Source organism: Limulus polyphemus, unplaced genomic scaffold, assembly GCF_000517525.1.
Source record: "Limulus polyphemus unplaced genomic scaffold, Limulus_polyphemus-2.1.2 Scaffold2396, whole genome shotgun sequence".
Lineage (NCBI taxonomy): Eukaryota > Metazoa > Arthropoda > Merostomata > Xiphosura > Limulidae > Limulus > Limulus polyphemus.
The window spans coordinates 109811-122847 of NW_013668006.1; the positions used below are offsets into that span (position 1 = coordinate 109811).

Consider the following 13037-nt stretch of genomic DNA (forward strand, 5'->3'; position numbering starts at 1 on the left):
CCTGTAAAATTAAGAGACTTTGTTGAATTCTAATTTTGTGTTTGTAGTGTTTGTAAATTCTGTACATTTAATTAAGTTATTGTTAACTATCTATTGGTTTGATGTAAGTCGCTATTGTTTGGGACGAATAATACTAAGGAAGGGGCAGTGTTACGACAGCGGAAGTCACGTGACGCTAGTTACACGTCATGATATTCTCGAAGGTTCTTGAATGCTCGAGTGTTTACTCTCTCTTTCTGTCTTTTTCCTTTTATTTTTGTCTCTTCCTTTCTCTCGCTCTCTTTTTCTTTCTGTATTTTTCATTCTTTCTTTCTGTTTTTCTTTTTCTCTTTCTGTCTTTCTTTTTCTTTCATTCTTTCTGTTTTTCTTTTTCTTTCTCTCTTTCTTGTTTTTTTCTTCTTTCTTTCTTTTTCTTCCTCTGATTAAACTCTCCGACCAACTGACAGGTATGACAAGCTTTGCAAAATGAATAAATATCTTGTCTAATTTTGGCCAAAAGAAATTTCTCATAATTTTGTCACTTGTCTTGTTGACACCTAAATGATATCCGATGGGGAGTTCATGGGCAACTTTCAATATTTCAGAAGGACATGCTTTGGGAGCAACGATTTGAGGAACAATAGTCCAGTCCTCTGAAGTTGGCACATCTGGTGGTCTCCATTTCGTCATAAGTACACCATTTTTGAATAAATAACCATTTGGAACTTTCTCCAGTTCATCTTTTGGGAGTGCGTGTTTAAATAGTGAAGTGATCTGCAAATCTTTTTCTTGTCCAGTGATCAGTTTACTTTTAGTAAATGGAACTTCACTAGGTGAATCAGATTCTTCACGTTCATCGTTGTCACTCACCAAGGTATTGTCAGTAGGACGATCATTCACAAGATCCCTGTCGGATTCAAAAAATGTTTGAGACAAATCTATAATATCATCCTCTGAATCCATGCTTATCATTTGTTTTTGGCTTAATTTTTTAGCCCGAGTTCGAGTCACAGAACACGAGGGAAACACATTGGGATTCTCTTCAACTACAACACCATCCTTAAATGAAACAGTGATCAGCTCACTAACTATCTTAGGTTCGGCAACAAAAATCGTCTATGACAAATCTATAATATCATCCTCTGAATCCATGCTTATCATTTGTGTTTGCCTTAATTTCTTAGCCTGAGTTCGAGTCAGAGAACATGAGGGAAGCACATCGGGATTCTCCTCAACTACAACATCATCCTTAGATGAAACAGTGATCGACTCGTTAACCGTTTTAGATTCGGCAACAACATTTTCTCCAACCAAGTCGTTTCCCAACAACAATGATACACCCTTAATTGGCAGAATAGGTCTTACCCCAACCACAACTGGTCCCGAAACTAGGTCTGATGCTAAAAAAATGTTATGAAGAGGAACATTAACAAAGCTACCATCAATACCCTGAGCATTAATAGACTCACCAGTGGCAGAACTCGAATCTAAAGGCAATATATCTTCTTACAACAATGATTGAGTCACCCCAGTATCACGTAGAATACGTATGGGTATGGGATTGCCAGTGTCATTTCTCACAGACACATAACCAATAGATACAAAAGGTCTAAATTCCTCCCTGATTACATCAGCCTTTACATCAGTGGCCACATCAACAACATTGAGTGATCTGGTGAAACCACGTCCATATGTGGACACAAGTGCACTGGGTGTTGCCTCCTTTTCTTTCTTCATTTTCAAACCCCAACAATCGGACATAACATGACCAGGTTTTTACAACAATGGCAGACAGGCCTTGATAGTTTTGACGAAGTTTTAGCCCAACTTTATGAAGATTTAGAACTAGAGAAGCTGGATTTTTTTGGAAGAATCCTCAGCTTCAGTGGATTGAACAAGTACAGGTTTTTGTTGAAATGGTAGTTATTTCTTTTTCTGAAAAGTGGTTTTATGTGTTAAAGTATAGTCATCGGAAAGAGTGGCTGCTTCCTGTAGTGTTTCAACTTTCTTTTCGTCCAAGTAAGTTTTGAGGTCGTCACGTGCACAACGTTTAAATTCCCCGATTAGACATAATTGTCTTAGTTTGTCGAAACTATCGCCAATATGCATGGAAGTACACCATCGATCAAAATAAACCTCCTTTTCGTGGGCAAACTCCATATAAGTTTGATTATCTTGTTTGCGATAACCTCTAAACTTTTAGCGATAAGCCTCCAGTATTAACTCGTATGCTTTGATAATAGCTGCTTCAACTTTATCATAATTCTAAAGAGAGAGCGGCGTAAGCTTCTTGTGCTTTACCGGTTAAGACACTTTGTAATAATAATGACCATTTTTCGGTGGGCCATTCCATGGTTTGGGCAACCTTCTCAAAATGTTGGAATATTTATCAACTTCATTTTCATTGAACGGTGACACTTTAACATATCGATTAAGTTCAAAGTTGTCATTTCGCTTTGGTCGATCATTGTTGAGTCTAATTTCCATTTCGTTCAGCTTAATTTCTTTTTCGGTCTCAATACGAGCTTGTTCGTTCTCGGTTTCAATACGAGTTCGTTCGCTCTCTTTCTCGGCTTCAATACGAGCCGGTTCAAGCTCGAGTTGTTTCAGTTTTAGCTGGATCTCTAATTTATCTTTATCACCCAACCCTGATTGGCTAGTAGGGACACTAGAGTATTCATCCAATGTTTCCTCAGGCAACAAATCATCATCGACTAGTATTTAGATAATAAGCTTTTTTGGTTAATTTTTTTCTCATTGATCTTTTAACTTCTTGTTCTAAAACTGACAATTTCAAGCAATTAATTTTTGTTATATTTTTCTAGTTGTTCTAGGGAGGGTGATACAAGAAAATCTTGATAATCAGACATGATCAAATCTTGTTGGCACTGATCAATATAAATTCAATTATGATTTAAATTATAATTTAGATCGAATTTTGTCTCTGATTCAAATCTCGGACAAGAGCCTCCAATTTATTATGTTACGTATATTTCTAAATACAAATTCAATCCAAACAACGTTCATATTAAAAATAAATACATAATAATAAATTCGTTACAAATAATATGCCTATTTGGAAAATAAAACAATTTTCATTCCAAATAGAATGCAGAAGAAGCTCGGTCTGACTTCAAGCTACATAAAATGTTCGGAAGTTACAAAAAACAAAAGGGGCACGGAAGGAATAGACGATTTGTTTCTTCCAGAATTTTCTTACAAAGCTACACAAAGAGCTATCTACTTATAGCCGTCCCTAATTTTGAATTGATAAACTAGAGGGAGGGCAACTAATTAACAGCACCCCGTTACACCGAATATCATTTCCCTTTCAGCCGTGTGAGTGTTATAAAGTGACGGCAAGTCCCATCATTTGTTGGTAAAAGAGTAGCACGAGGGTGGTGGTGACTAGCTAACTAATTCCCTCTATTCTATCATTGCTAAATTAGGGACGGCTAGCGCAGATAACTCTTCTGTAGCTTTGCGCGAAATTCAAACCAAAGCGCAAGAAAATACAAAAACCAACTTTCTATTAACTTACCAGTGAAGTGGTGTTAAATTATTCACCACTCAAGGAGAGTTGCAACGTGAAAAACTGGTGATTAACACCTTATGGTGTAGTTCAAAATACTTTTCTAACTAAAATAACCTGAAATAAAATACTGACAACTCGAGCCTAACAACATTTTCAGTGCAGTTGGATTTCATATTTTTAGTTTCGCGATTTTTTCCATGGCCACATTTACTCCTTTGGAAATATGATTTTTGGAACTGTGCACATTTGGCGCAGAATGATCGTGATCTGTAGATATCAAAATTCACTAACAGAGTACAACAATTTGGCCGCAGAAAGTGCAGAGAAAATTATTTACCAAAATTAACTAAAACAATGATCCAGAAATAAAATGAAGCAGTTGCAACTTTTTTCAATTAATTGACCAGTTGATGTCTATTAGATGAATTCATTTTGTTTGAAATAAAATACTTTCAAAATATAAAAGCTTGACTTAATTTCGTTATCGGTTAATTGTTTAGAGTTAAGTCGACGAAATTAAAATGTGCACAGCTTCTCACAGTTGCATACACTGATGTGAAAATTATACTGTAGTAGAGATTTGAAGTTTAATTGATTTATTATTTAGTTTCGACTATAGTTTATTTTTTATCGTTAGTTTGGACACGAATTTCATTCCGTTTCCTATACAATAAGGACTTGTAGTTTAATTCACGTTTTATCTATAGTGGTAGAAAAATTATTGCATCACCCAATTATTTTCACACTTTTCTTGGTTCCTGTGATGTTTATGATATTGTGTATTGTGGAAGTGTCAGAACTAGTGTAAAACGGTTAGGGACGTTTGTGTGGTGTAAACTTACTCGTATTTCAGCCATCCAAACGTATTTATACATCTTTATTAACAAACTTATTCAGCAGATGATGAACAAATACGAAAATGCTCTCCAAGTAAGAAAACTTAGATTTAAAGGTAAAGCCACTAATGTAATTTACAAAAAAGTAATCAAAGAGTTTGTTTCTTATTTGATTGCGCCTCCTCTGGCCTGGATTATTGCTTGACATCGCCGTGGCAAAAAGTTTACGAAGGACTGAACGTTGGCAGGGATGAGTTCATGCTGCCACACGCAGATTAGGGCTTCCTGCAGTTCCCAGGTGTTTATCAGTGTCTTCTCTTTCACTTTGTTACCTAGTACTTTCCAACAGTTTTTGATAGGGTTGAGATATGGGCTGTTGCCTGGCCAGAGTAGTGTCTTGATCTTCTCCCTTCGAAGATAATCTTTCACCTGAAGCAATTGAATAAAACCTAAGACGTCCTTTCAATACACGTAGTGTGAAGATTTCCCTATAATTTATGTCTACTACATAGAGTGCATGAATATCACCAACGTTTTCATCTCTGTGGCATGACGAATAGTCATCCTGGAATGTACACTGGTCAGCTCCATCAATGTGATCTCGAATCGTGGGCTTTAACTTGGGCTAGAGGTCTCGATGTACTTGTCCGCATTGAGAGTGCATTTCACAAAATGCAGGCGTCCTACACCCTGCGAATGTTTCCAATTGCATTCAAATAAACTAGGCTAAACTCTTTTCCAGATCAACATCGTACAAAGTGCTTCCCATCAGACCCGTGCAGGTTAAACTTTGATTTATCCAAGAAGATCACTTTGCTCCACATTGCTTCAGTCCAGTCAGTATGCTCTTTGGCCAAGTTGAGCCCCATCTTCCTCATCTTGTTGGTGAGGGGGGATCTTTTTTGGGTGTATTTCTGGAAGATCACCTGAATACAGGCGAGACTGGACAGTACACGTGATGACAGTTACTGTTCAAATTTCCTGTCAAACTCTTTTGAGATCTGTGGACGACAGTCAAAGATTCTGAAAGCGTATACTTTCCTACTCCTTCCCTTCCGCTACTCCACACAGCCAATCTATCTATATATATCTCTGCACCTAGTGGTAATAGTAGACTGGTTAAATTTAATCATTCTAGGAATTTACCTTGTCTAAAGCCCCCCTTTTCTCAAAGATACAATGACTGCTTTTTTTCCGTGGAGTTAAGTCGCAACCCTTGGCTATGTTGTCGAATATAAGCTTCTAAACTGACTCTCAGTCAGAACCTATATTTATAGCCAAAACTCGGCTGATGCAATATCCAAACAGTCTTTAGAGCTGTTGATGTAATAATTAGACAGTATTGCATCCTCCATGAAACACATTTGCGTCTAAATACATTTGGGCCTCAAAACAGACGATGATTCCGACAAAAAGTGTGAACAAATTGGGTGATACGATACATTTTTTCACCATTGTAATTTGTACTTGAAGTTTAATCGTTAGTTTAATCCATTTCTTATCCAGTATGGAATTATTCTCTAATCGGCCCTTTTCTTCTCTAATTTGGAGTTGAAGTCTAATCCATTTTTCTATATTAATGATTGAAATTTCATAAAGCCAAATTCCGTAAAAACAACAACCAAAAAAGTTTAATGATCTAGTTTGCCATTTTGTACACTTGTCGTGTTTTCCGCGCTTTATTCTATCGTTGTATGCTCTAACTGGTTTTAATTGTAATTTGAATTTTCAACTTGAACGAGAGGGAGGGCAGCAAGCCAGCAGTGACCACTGTCACAAGGAATGTGTTCGTCTTTTTTGAATCGAATAACTGGATCAACTGAAACTTTTATAATCCGTTCACAGCTGAAAGTACAGAGCGTGTTCAGCGGTATCACGCGTCGAACCTTTGGTCCTATGATCCGCAGTTAAGTATAAAAATTAGGAAAATACATATATATGGATTTTCAAAATTTTCTTATCAAATTATTGAAAACAGTAATTATTATTAGTTATGTATAAAAGGAGTGAGTTTGTTTTAGCTACAGAATAGGCTATCTGCGCTCTGTACACCACGGGGAATCAAACCCTAGTTTTAGATCTGTAAGTTTGTTTGTTTTTAATTATGCACAAAGCTACACAAGGGCTATCTGTGCTCTGCCCACCAAGGGTATCGAAACCCGGTTTGTTTGTAAGTCCGCAGACATACCGCTGTGCCACTGGGGGGGGGGGGGCAGATCTGTAAGCCTGTAAACTTACCGCTGACCCACACGTAGTTACAAAATCGTTCATTTTGAGGCGAATTTTCTGCAATAGCAGATTATAACATTATCAGTATATGTAGGGAGGCTTAATGAGCTATATATTATTTTTAATTTAATCTGTGATAACTGAAAGGTGAATTTTCAAACCCCTAGCGGAGATTTTTGTCTGTTTAGTGTAGGTGATTTATACTGGGAAAAATTTCAAAAAAATTTAAAAATTATTTTCAAGTTACTGTCTAAACAACCAATTTGGTCTAAATCTGTAGAATTCTTCAATAATATCAGAACTCAAGTTAGTGGAATAACTTTAACTATCCCACGGTGGGATAGCGGTAAGTCTACAGACTTATAACGTTAAAATCGGGAGTTCGATTCCCCGCGGTGAACATAGCAAGTAGTCCACTGTGGTTTTGCCTTATAACAAACAAACTTTAACTTAGTTTAATAATTATTATTTTAATCACCAATTTTTTAAATGTAAGTGAGGAAGAATTATCAGCACTGAAAAGCTAAATAAAAATAATAATATCAGTATCAATTCTGATAAAAAAAAATAGTATAGTTATTTCAAATAAAGTGGAATATTTAAGTAAATTTCATATCATATTGAGTAATTCAAAGACATTTGTGAAGCTTGACCAAGATCTTACCTAGGCTATAGAAATAGCTATAGATATCCGTTGAATTTAAAATGAAAATAATAATCTGATAACTCACGCACAATGTTTAGAAGTTAGGCCACCAGGAAATCATTCGGGGATTTTATTGTTCCCTTCCCAAAATACATAAAAAAGGATGTGCATTAGGATCTATAGTTTTATATCTATAATTTTACAAGTTATATATCAGTTCATAATTGTTATGGAAATATTATATCTAAAGTCCATCACAAAGAATATTTACCGACCTTTATTTTAATTTTACAAGTTATATACCAACTGTGTTTATAAACACATTAATTCATAATTGTTATGGAAATATTATATCTAAAGTCCATCACAAAGAATATTTACCGGCCTTTATTTTAATTTTATAAGTTATATACCAACTGTGTTTATAAAGACATTAATTCATAATTGTTATGGAAATATTATATCTAAAGTCCATCACAAAGAATATTTACCGACCTTTATTTTAATTTTATAAGTTATATACCAACTGTGTTCAGACAAACCTTGATGCATAGCTTAGTTCATCCTGAACATGAAATTTCAAGCATTTATGAATTTTAACATAAAGAGTTTGACAACTTCAAGAATTTTTATGCAGAAATGGTTTTCCTATTTATTTAATTGATCGAATAATTTGTGACTATCTGAACAAAGTGAGCTCTAGAAAGCTGTCAACGTATGAAGTTTTTAAATGTCCAGTTTTTACAACTTTATCATATATCGATACATGTTTTGTATGTTAAATACAATTTCGCACCCTACTTCGTAAAGTGTATCCACATATACAACTGAGATGCATGTTTAAACACGGATGTCGACTGCAGCATTTTTCAGACAAAGATTGCATTTCTTGATTAAAACATTAAATGTAGTTTACCAATTTACCTACCCAAACAAGGTTACATCAACCCTCTTACAACAAAGCTGCTGACTCGAGTGAAAGAACATGAAAATTTAATAACGCCGAATAAATCAAATGTATTGGAGTACGCCTTAAGTGAGTGTGACGCTGTAGTCCATTCAAATTATTTTCACATCTTAACAAGGGCCAATGATGAACAAAATCGTCGTATAAAAGAGAGCTTACTCATTCATAAGTTGAGGCTGAAAAGAAACTAGGTTAGTTCAGCTTATAAACTAATCTTTGTTTTACACCTTTAAATAGTTTTTCGTCTATTTAAAACTACATAAAGTACCCCCTCTCCGCTGCTCAGTTCAAAGGTCCCCTCCTGATTCACAGAATTACAGAGGTCTCACTGTACCTACTAAACTCCTCCATTATCCCCAATTACTTCTATTGTTACCCCAAGGGGTCTTTGTACCCCATAACAAACCCCGTTAAAACACCCACCCTGGCACCTGAGCATTTGTGCCCGTTTTGTTCCGTTTGTTCATGTTAAGGGCTGTTTGTTTAATGAAGAGAGTAAGATACAGCACCTTTCTCTCTCCATTTAGACTCGTTCCCCTCGGATTCGGCGAGCGAGATGGATGTCTTTCGGCATTATAGGTACTCTCTTTGCATGAATGGAATACGAGTTGAGGCCCACCAAGTATGCCTCACTGGCCTCCTGAAGAGTCATAACCGCAGAGCTCTGGAAGCTTAGGTCGGTCTTGGAATCATTGGCGATTTCTCTCACGAGTCTCTCGAAAAGAAACTTTTGGATGAGCAGCTCAAATGACTTCTGGTAAGGACGGATTTGAGGGAGAGCTACAGTTCCAGGCCTACAACGATGAGGTTTCTTGACACCACCTGTGACTGGAGCGCTCTTTTGAGCTGCTTTAGTGGCCATTTGTTTTCTGGGTGCCTTTCCGCCCGTGGATTTTCTTGCAGTTTGCTTTGTACGAGCCATACTTTAGTTTTTAATCACCTGTTTTCAGGAAGACTTCTGCTCTAAGAATGATTTGTGCCGTAATGGTTCTGCATCGGGATTAGGTCCATGTTTGGACCAGGAAGGTCAGGTTCTGTTAGAGGTGGTGTGAATGCAGTTTCAAACATGGCACCTCGGAATCCAGAGGGGGATGGAGGTGGAGAAACACAAAATCCGATGCCAGGCTCGGGTTCAGCTACCCTTAAAACTTATTCTTAAACCACCATCATGTCTGGATGACATCCTGGGAGGGTTTTAGTTCCCCCGCTCTAATAGGAGGGTTACGTCGTAAAGATAAGGACACCCCACCGATCCATCTCAAGTCCACCTGTCAAGTTGTATCCTACTAGCTCCAAAATTGTGTGAGGAGTTCGCGGACAAAGAGACAAATACATAACGTGAATTGATATAGGATTCACATGTTTTCTTAGTTCCTAAACTGAGAAACTGCGTGTCTATTAGCTGATGGAATATGTACTGGTTCCTAAGCGGAAGACTTGTTTTATAATTTCGAGAATGAAACTTTTCCTAGCTTCTGAGTACGGAATCTTTTTAGTCCCTGAGTAATTCTGACCCTAGTTAAACAGGAAGTGTTTCTTTAGGCACTAAAATATTGTGTTTTTACTTTCTGAAGCATTGTATTTGTATTTGTAACCTGAAGATTTCTGTTCCTTATATTTGAAAAAAAAAAAGTATTCCCTAAGCCGACAGACTGTTCCCAATTTATGAGGGGAAATGCTTAATTTCTAAGCTGATGGTTTGCTTCCTGAGGTTCTAGACTGAGAGTACGTTGCGTTCGTTGTTCCTTATAGCTGGAAAACGTGTACTTAGTTATCAAGGATTGGTTCTAATCCCTGAAATATTATGTTCCTAGATTCTGAGGAACTGTGTTTCTTACCCGTAATAGATTATGTTACAAGCTCCTGAAGTATCGTATTCTTTGTTTCAGAAGGAATGTGTTTTCATCTCCTGAATTACCTCGTTCTTCAGTTTCAGAAGGAATGGGTTCTGATCTCCTGATATACCTTGTTCTTAGCTTCAGAGAGAGAGATTGTGCTTTCATATCCTGAAACACTGTTTTTTAAGTTTCAGGGGTATTGCGATCCTTTCTTTAAATACAAAAAAAAAAAAAGATTATGTTCTCATCTCTTCAAGTATCCTACTCTCAACTTCAAAGGGATTGTCTTTTCATTCACTGAAATGTGGTGTTCCTACTTTCAATGGGATTGTAGTCTCATCTCCTGAAGTACTATAACCTTTGTTTCAAATGAACTGTGCTCGGTTTCTTATATGTTACTTAACAAGGCTTTTTATGTTTATTTCGCTCCTAATTAGCACCAGTGAAACATAATTTGTTATCGCACATGTCTCAGTTCGTTTAGATTTATGGCTGGAAAGGAAGTATTCTTTAACAGTATGATCATAGTATTCAGTCGTTTTAAGATGTGTTTGACTCACAGTACCTGTTCTACGTTCTATTTAGCCAATCTAGTCTGATAGTTATTATTCATTAATATTAACTTCCCATCAGAGCAAGCTACTTAGAGCGAAACTAAAAATCAACCCGGTAATAATTATAGCTAATCAAATATACATTTTTTACGTTCTTCCTAATAAAGACTAGAATGCATTATTCCATCAGATGAGAACCCTAGGTGTTAACGATATTTTCACCTGTAAAGCCAATAATTATTTCACGAGGTTCGGCCAGCTTAGGATATTTACGTTAGTCCTAAATTATATGTATTAAGCTAACAATCCAAAGAATTATCTGGGATAAAAGGATGATAATAAATAATAAAAGTGGAGATATTAAACATTCTAACCAAAACTGTTAATGAGAGTAACGGAGGACAGCTATTAGGTTGTATTTGCCCAACAAGCCTCTCTGTGGCCCCATATTACCGAGAAAGATCTGGGTAATATGGGGCTAAAAAGAAGCTTGTTGCGTAAATACTACCTAATAGCTGTCCCCCGTTGGGTGAGCGATAAATGTATGAACTCGCAACGCTAGAATTCGAGAATCGATTCCCCATGCTGGGCAGAATGCAGATAGCCCCTTGTGTAGCTTTGTACTGAGAAAAGCTCAACACTATCAACTTTATAGCTGCTATTAGTCGGTCTACATCTTATCTAATTGTGTTTTATTTAAAAATGGTCGAACTGTTTAAATAACTGTGGAACAAAATTTGGCTGCAGAAGCGACATCTGGAATTACTTTGAATCAGGCAAAGACTTGTTTTTCAATTGAATGAACCTGTCATATTTCTAAAATTATCAAATACCATTTAGTTAGAAATACTTTAAATCGGATTTTATTAACTTACAAAAAACTAAATTAGCGTTAAAAACTGTTTTACGATCATTTAGTTTCAACATGTTTTTGTGTATGTACCATATTATACTTCTACCACTCAATTTAAATGCACCAGGATTTCATTAAACTAACAACTGTCTACATGTGATTGAAAATCATTATTTATACACACATACACACAAACACTTTATATAACTATAGAGTTGACTCAAACTTTCTGAGTTATCCAGATTCAAGAACATTTATTGCAGCACGCAAGTAAATAACTTTAGGTGTTATGTAATTGCTTTTAACTTACGTCAACGTGTTTTATTGTTTGTCACGAGACCTAATTTACAAACTTCCCAGAAGCTCAGCAGTAAGCTTGATGGCTTATGACAGTAACTTGTTTTATCCTTGAGGTGGGCACAGCGCATATAGCCCACTGTGCAGATTAGTACTATAAATTTAATACTGTATTTTCACATAAATAACCCATCCCCTGGTATACCTCGCACCTGAGGAAATAAGGAGAATCATCAATAGTCGCGGCTGTAATTAGATCTCAAATCGGTCAAGAGATGGAGCCATGAGCTAAAAATTTGTACTTGAAAAACACGAGGAAATCCTCAATAGCCGCAGCTGTAATTAGATCTCAAATTGGTCAAGAGGTGGAGATACGAGCTAAAAGTTTGTACTTGAAAAATAAAACAACTCGGACCGATTCTTTGAGCCGTTATGCCACAGCTAAACGTGCTCTAAGAAACTTTTAGGCTCGTATTACCCGCATTTGTGAATACCCCGCAAGCCATCGACACAAACAAATTATGAAAGATAAGAAAAATTAAAGAATCTTTCTACATTACGTAACACAATAACGCACAATAGTCATTTAATTAATTCACATCAAATTAGATATATGTTTGTAACATGTGCAAAAGAACTGTTATTAAAAATATTACGATTAAACTTACAAAAAAGCTTGTATCTCGTTGATAATTCAACTCAATCCCCTTTAGTTATGTCACGTGGTGAAGCCAATCACAGGTTAAAGGTTGTGGTGACGCTATAGAACACACTGAAATCGAAATCTACTCGTCTTGGAATACGTGAGCAATTAATTAAGTCGCAATTGTAATCTATTCAAATGCTGATAAATACAGTCCAAGGTATTTATACTTTGCCCTTTGACCAGAGAATAACTAGGATCGCTAACAGACGTACTTATCGGCCGATTGATGAATCGCTCCACGTGTTGAACAAGAACAACATAAACGAATATTCATAATTTCAGTCGATTTCAGTTTTAAAAACAAAATAAAAATACCGTATTACCCGCACACGAGTATACTCCGCAGTTGGCATTTTTGAAAAGTAATTTAACGTATAGCCCGCGGGTTATTTACGTGAAAATATGGTACAATAGTTTGATTACTGTAGTTCAAAGATATGAACTCCCCTTTCTCTCTCTCTCTGTATGGAGTTAAACAAATATCAAACATTATATCAATGATCTATACTATTATTCTGTTTGTTTGTATTTTTCTACCTATTACGCTTTCTGACCGAGAACCTGCTGCATAAGCATGCTTAGTTAGAATGTTTCTCC

General features: G+C 36.2%; 2 protein-coding genes across 4 annotated transcripts in view; both read right to left on the minus strand.

The window, feature by feature from the left end:
* LOC106466848 overlaps nucleotides 1-13037 on the minus strand; it is a 59938-nt gene that overhangs the window by 27001 nt on the left and 19900 nt on the right. The gene's annotated exons all lie outside the window — the stretch shown is intronic.
* LOC111087627 (histone H3-like) lies at nucleotides 8716-9114 on the minus strand. The gene has a single exon (XM_022394916.1). The coding sequence runs from the start codon at nucleotides 9112-9114 to the stop codon at nucleotides 8716-8718; it is 399 nt and encodes a 132-aa protein (XP_022250624.1).

What these genes read in the sequence shown, in the direction of transcription:
- LOC111087627 (XM_022394916.1), bottom strand. Translation starts at nt 9,114, where the DNA reads ATGGCTCGTACAAAGCAAACTGCAAGAAAATCCACGGGCGGAAAGGCA.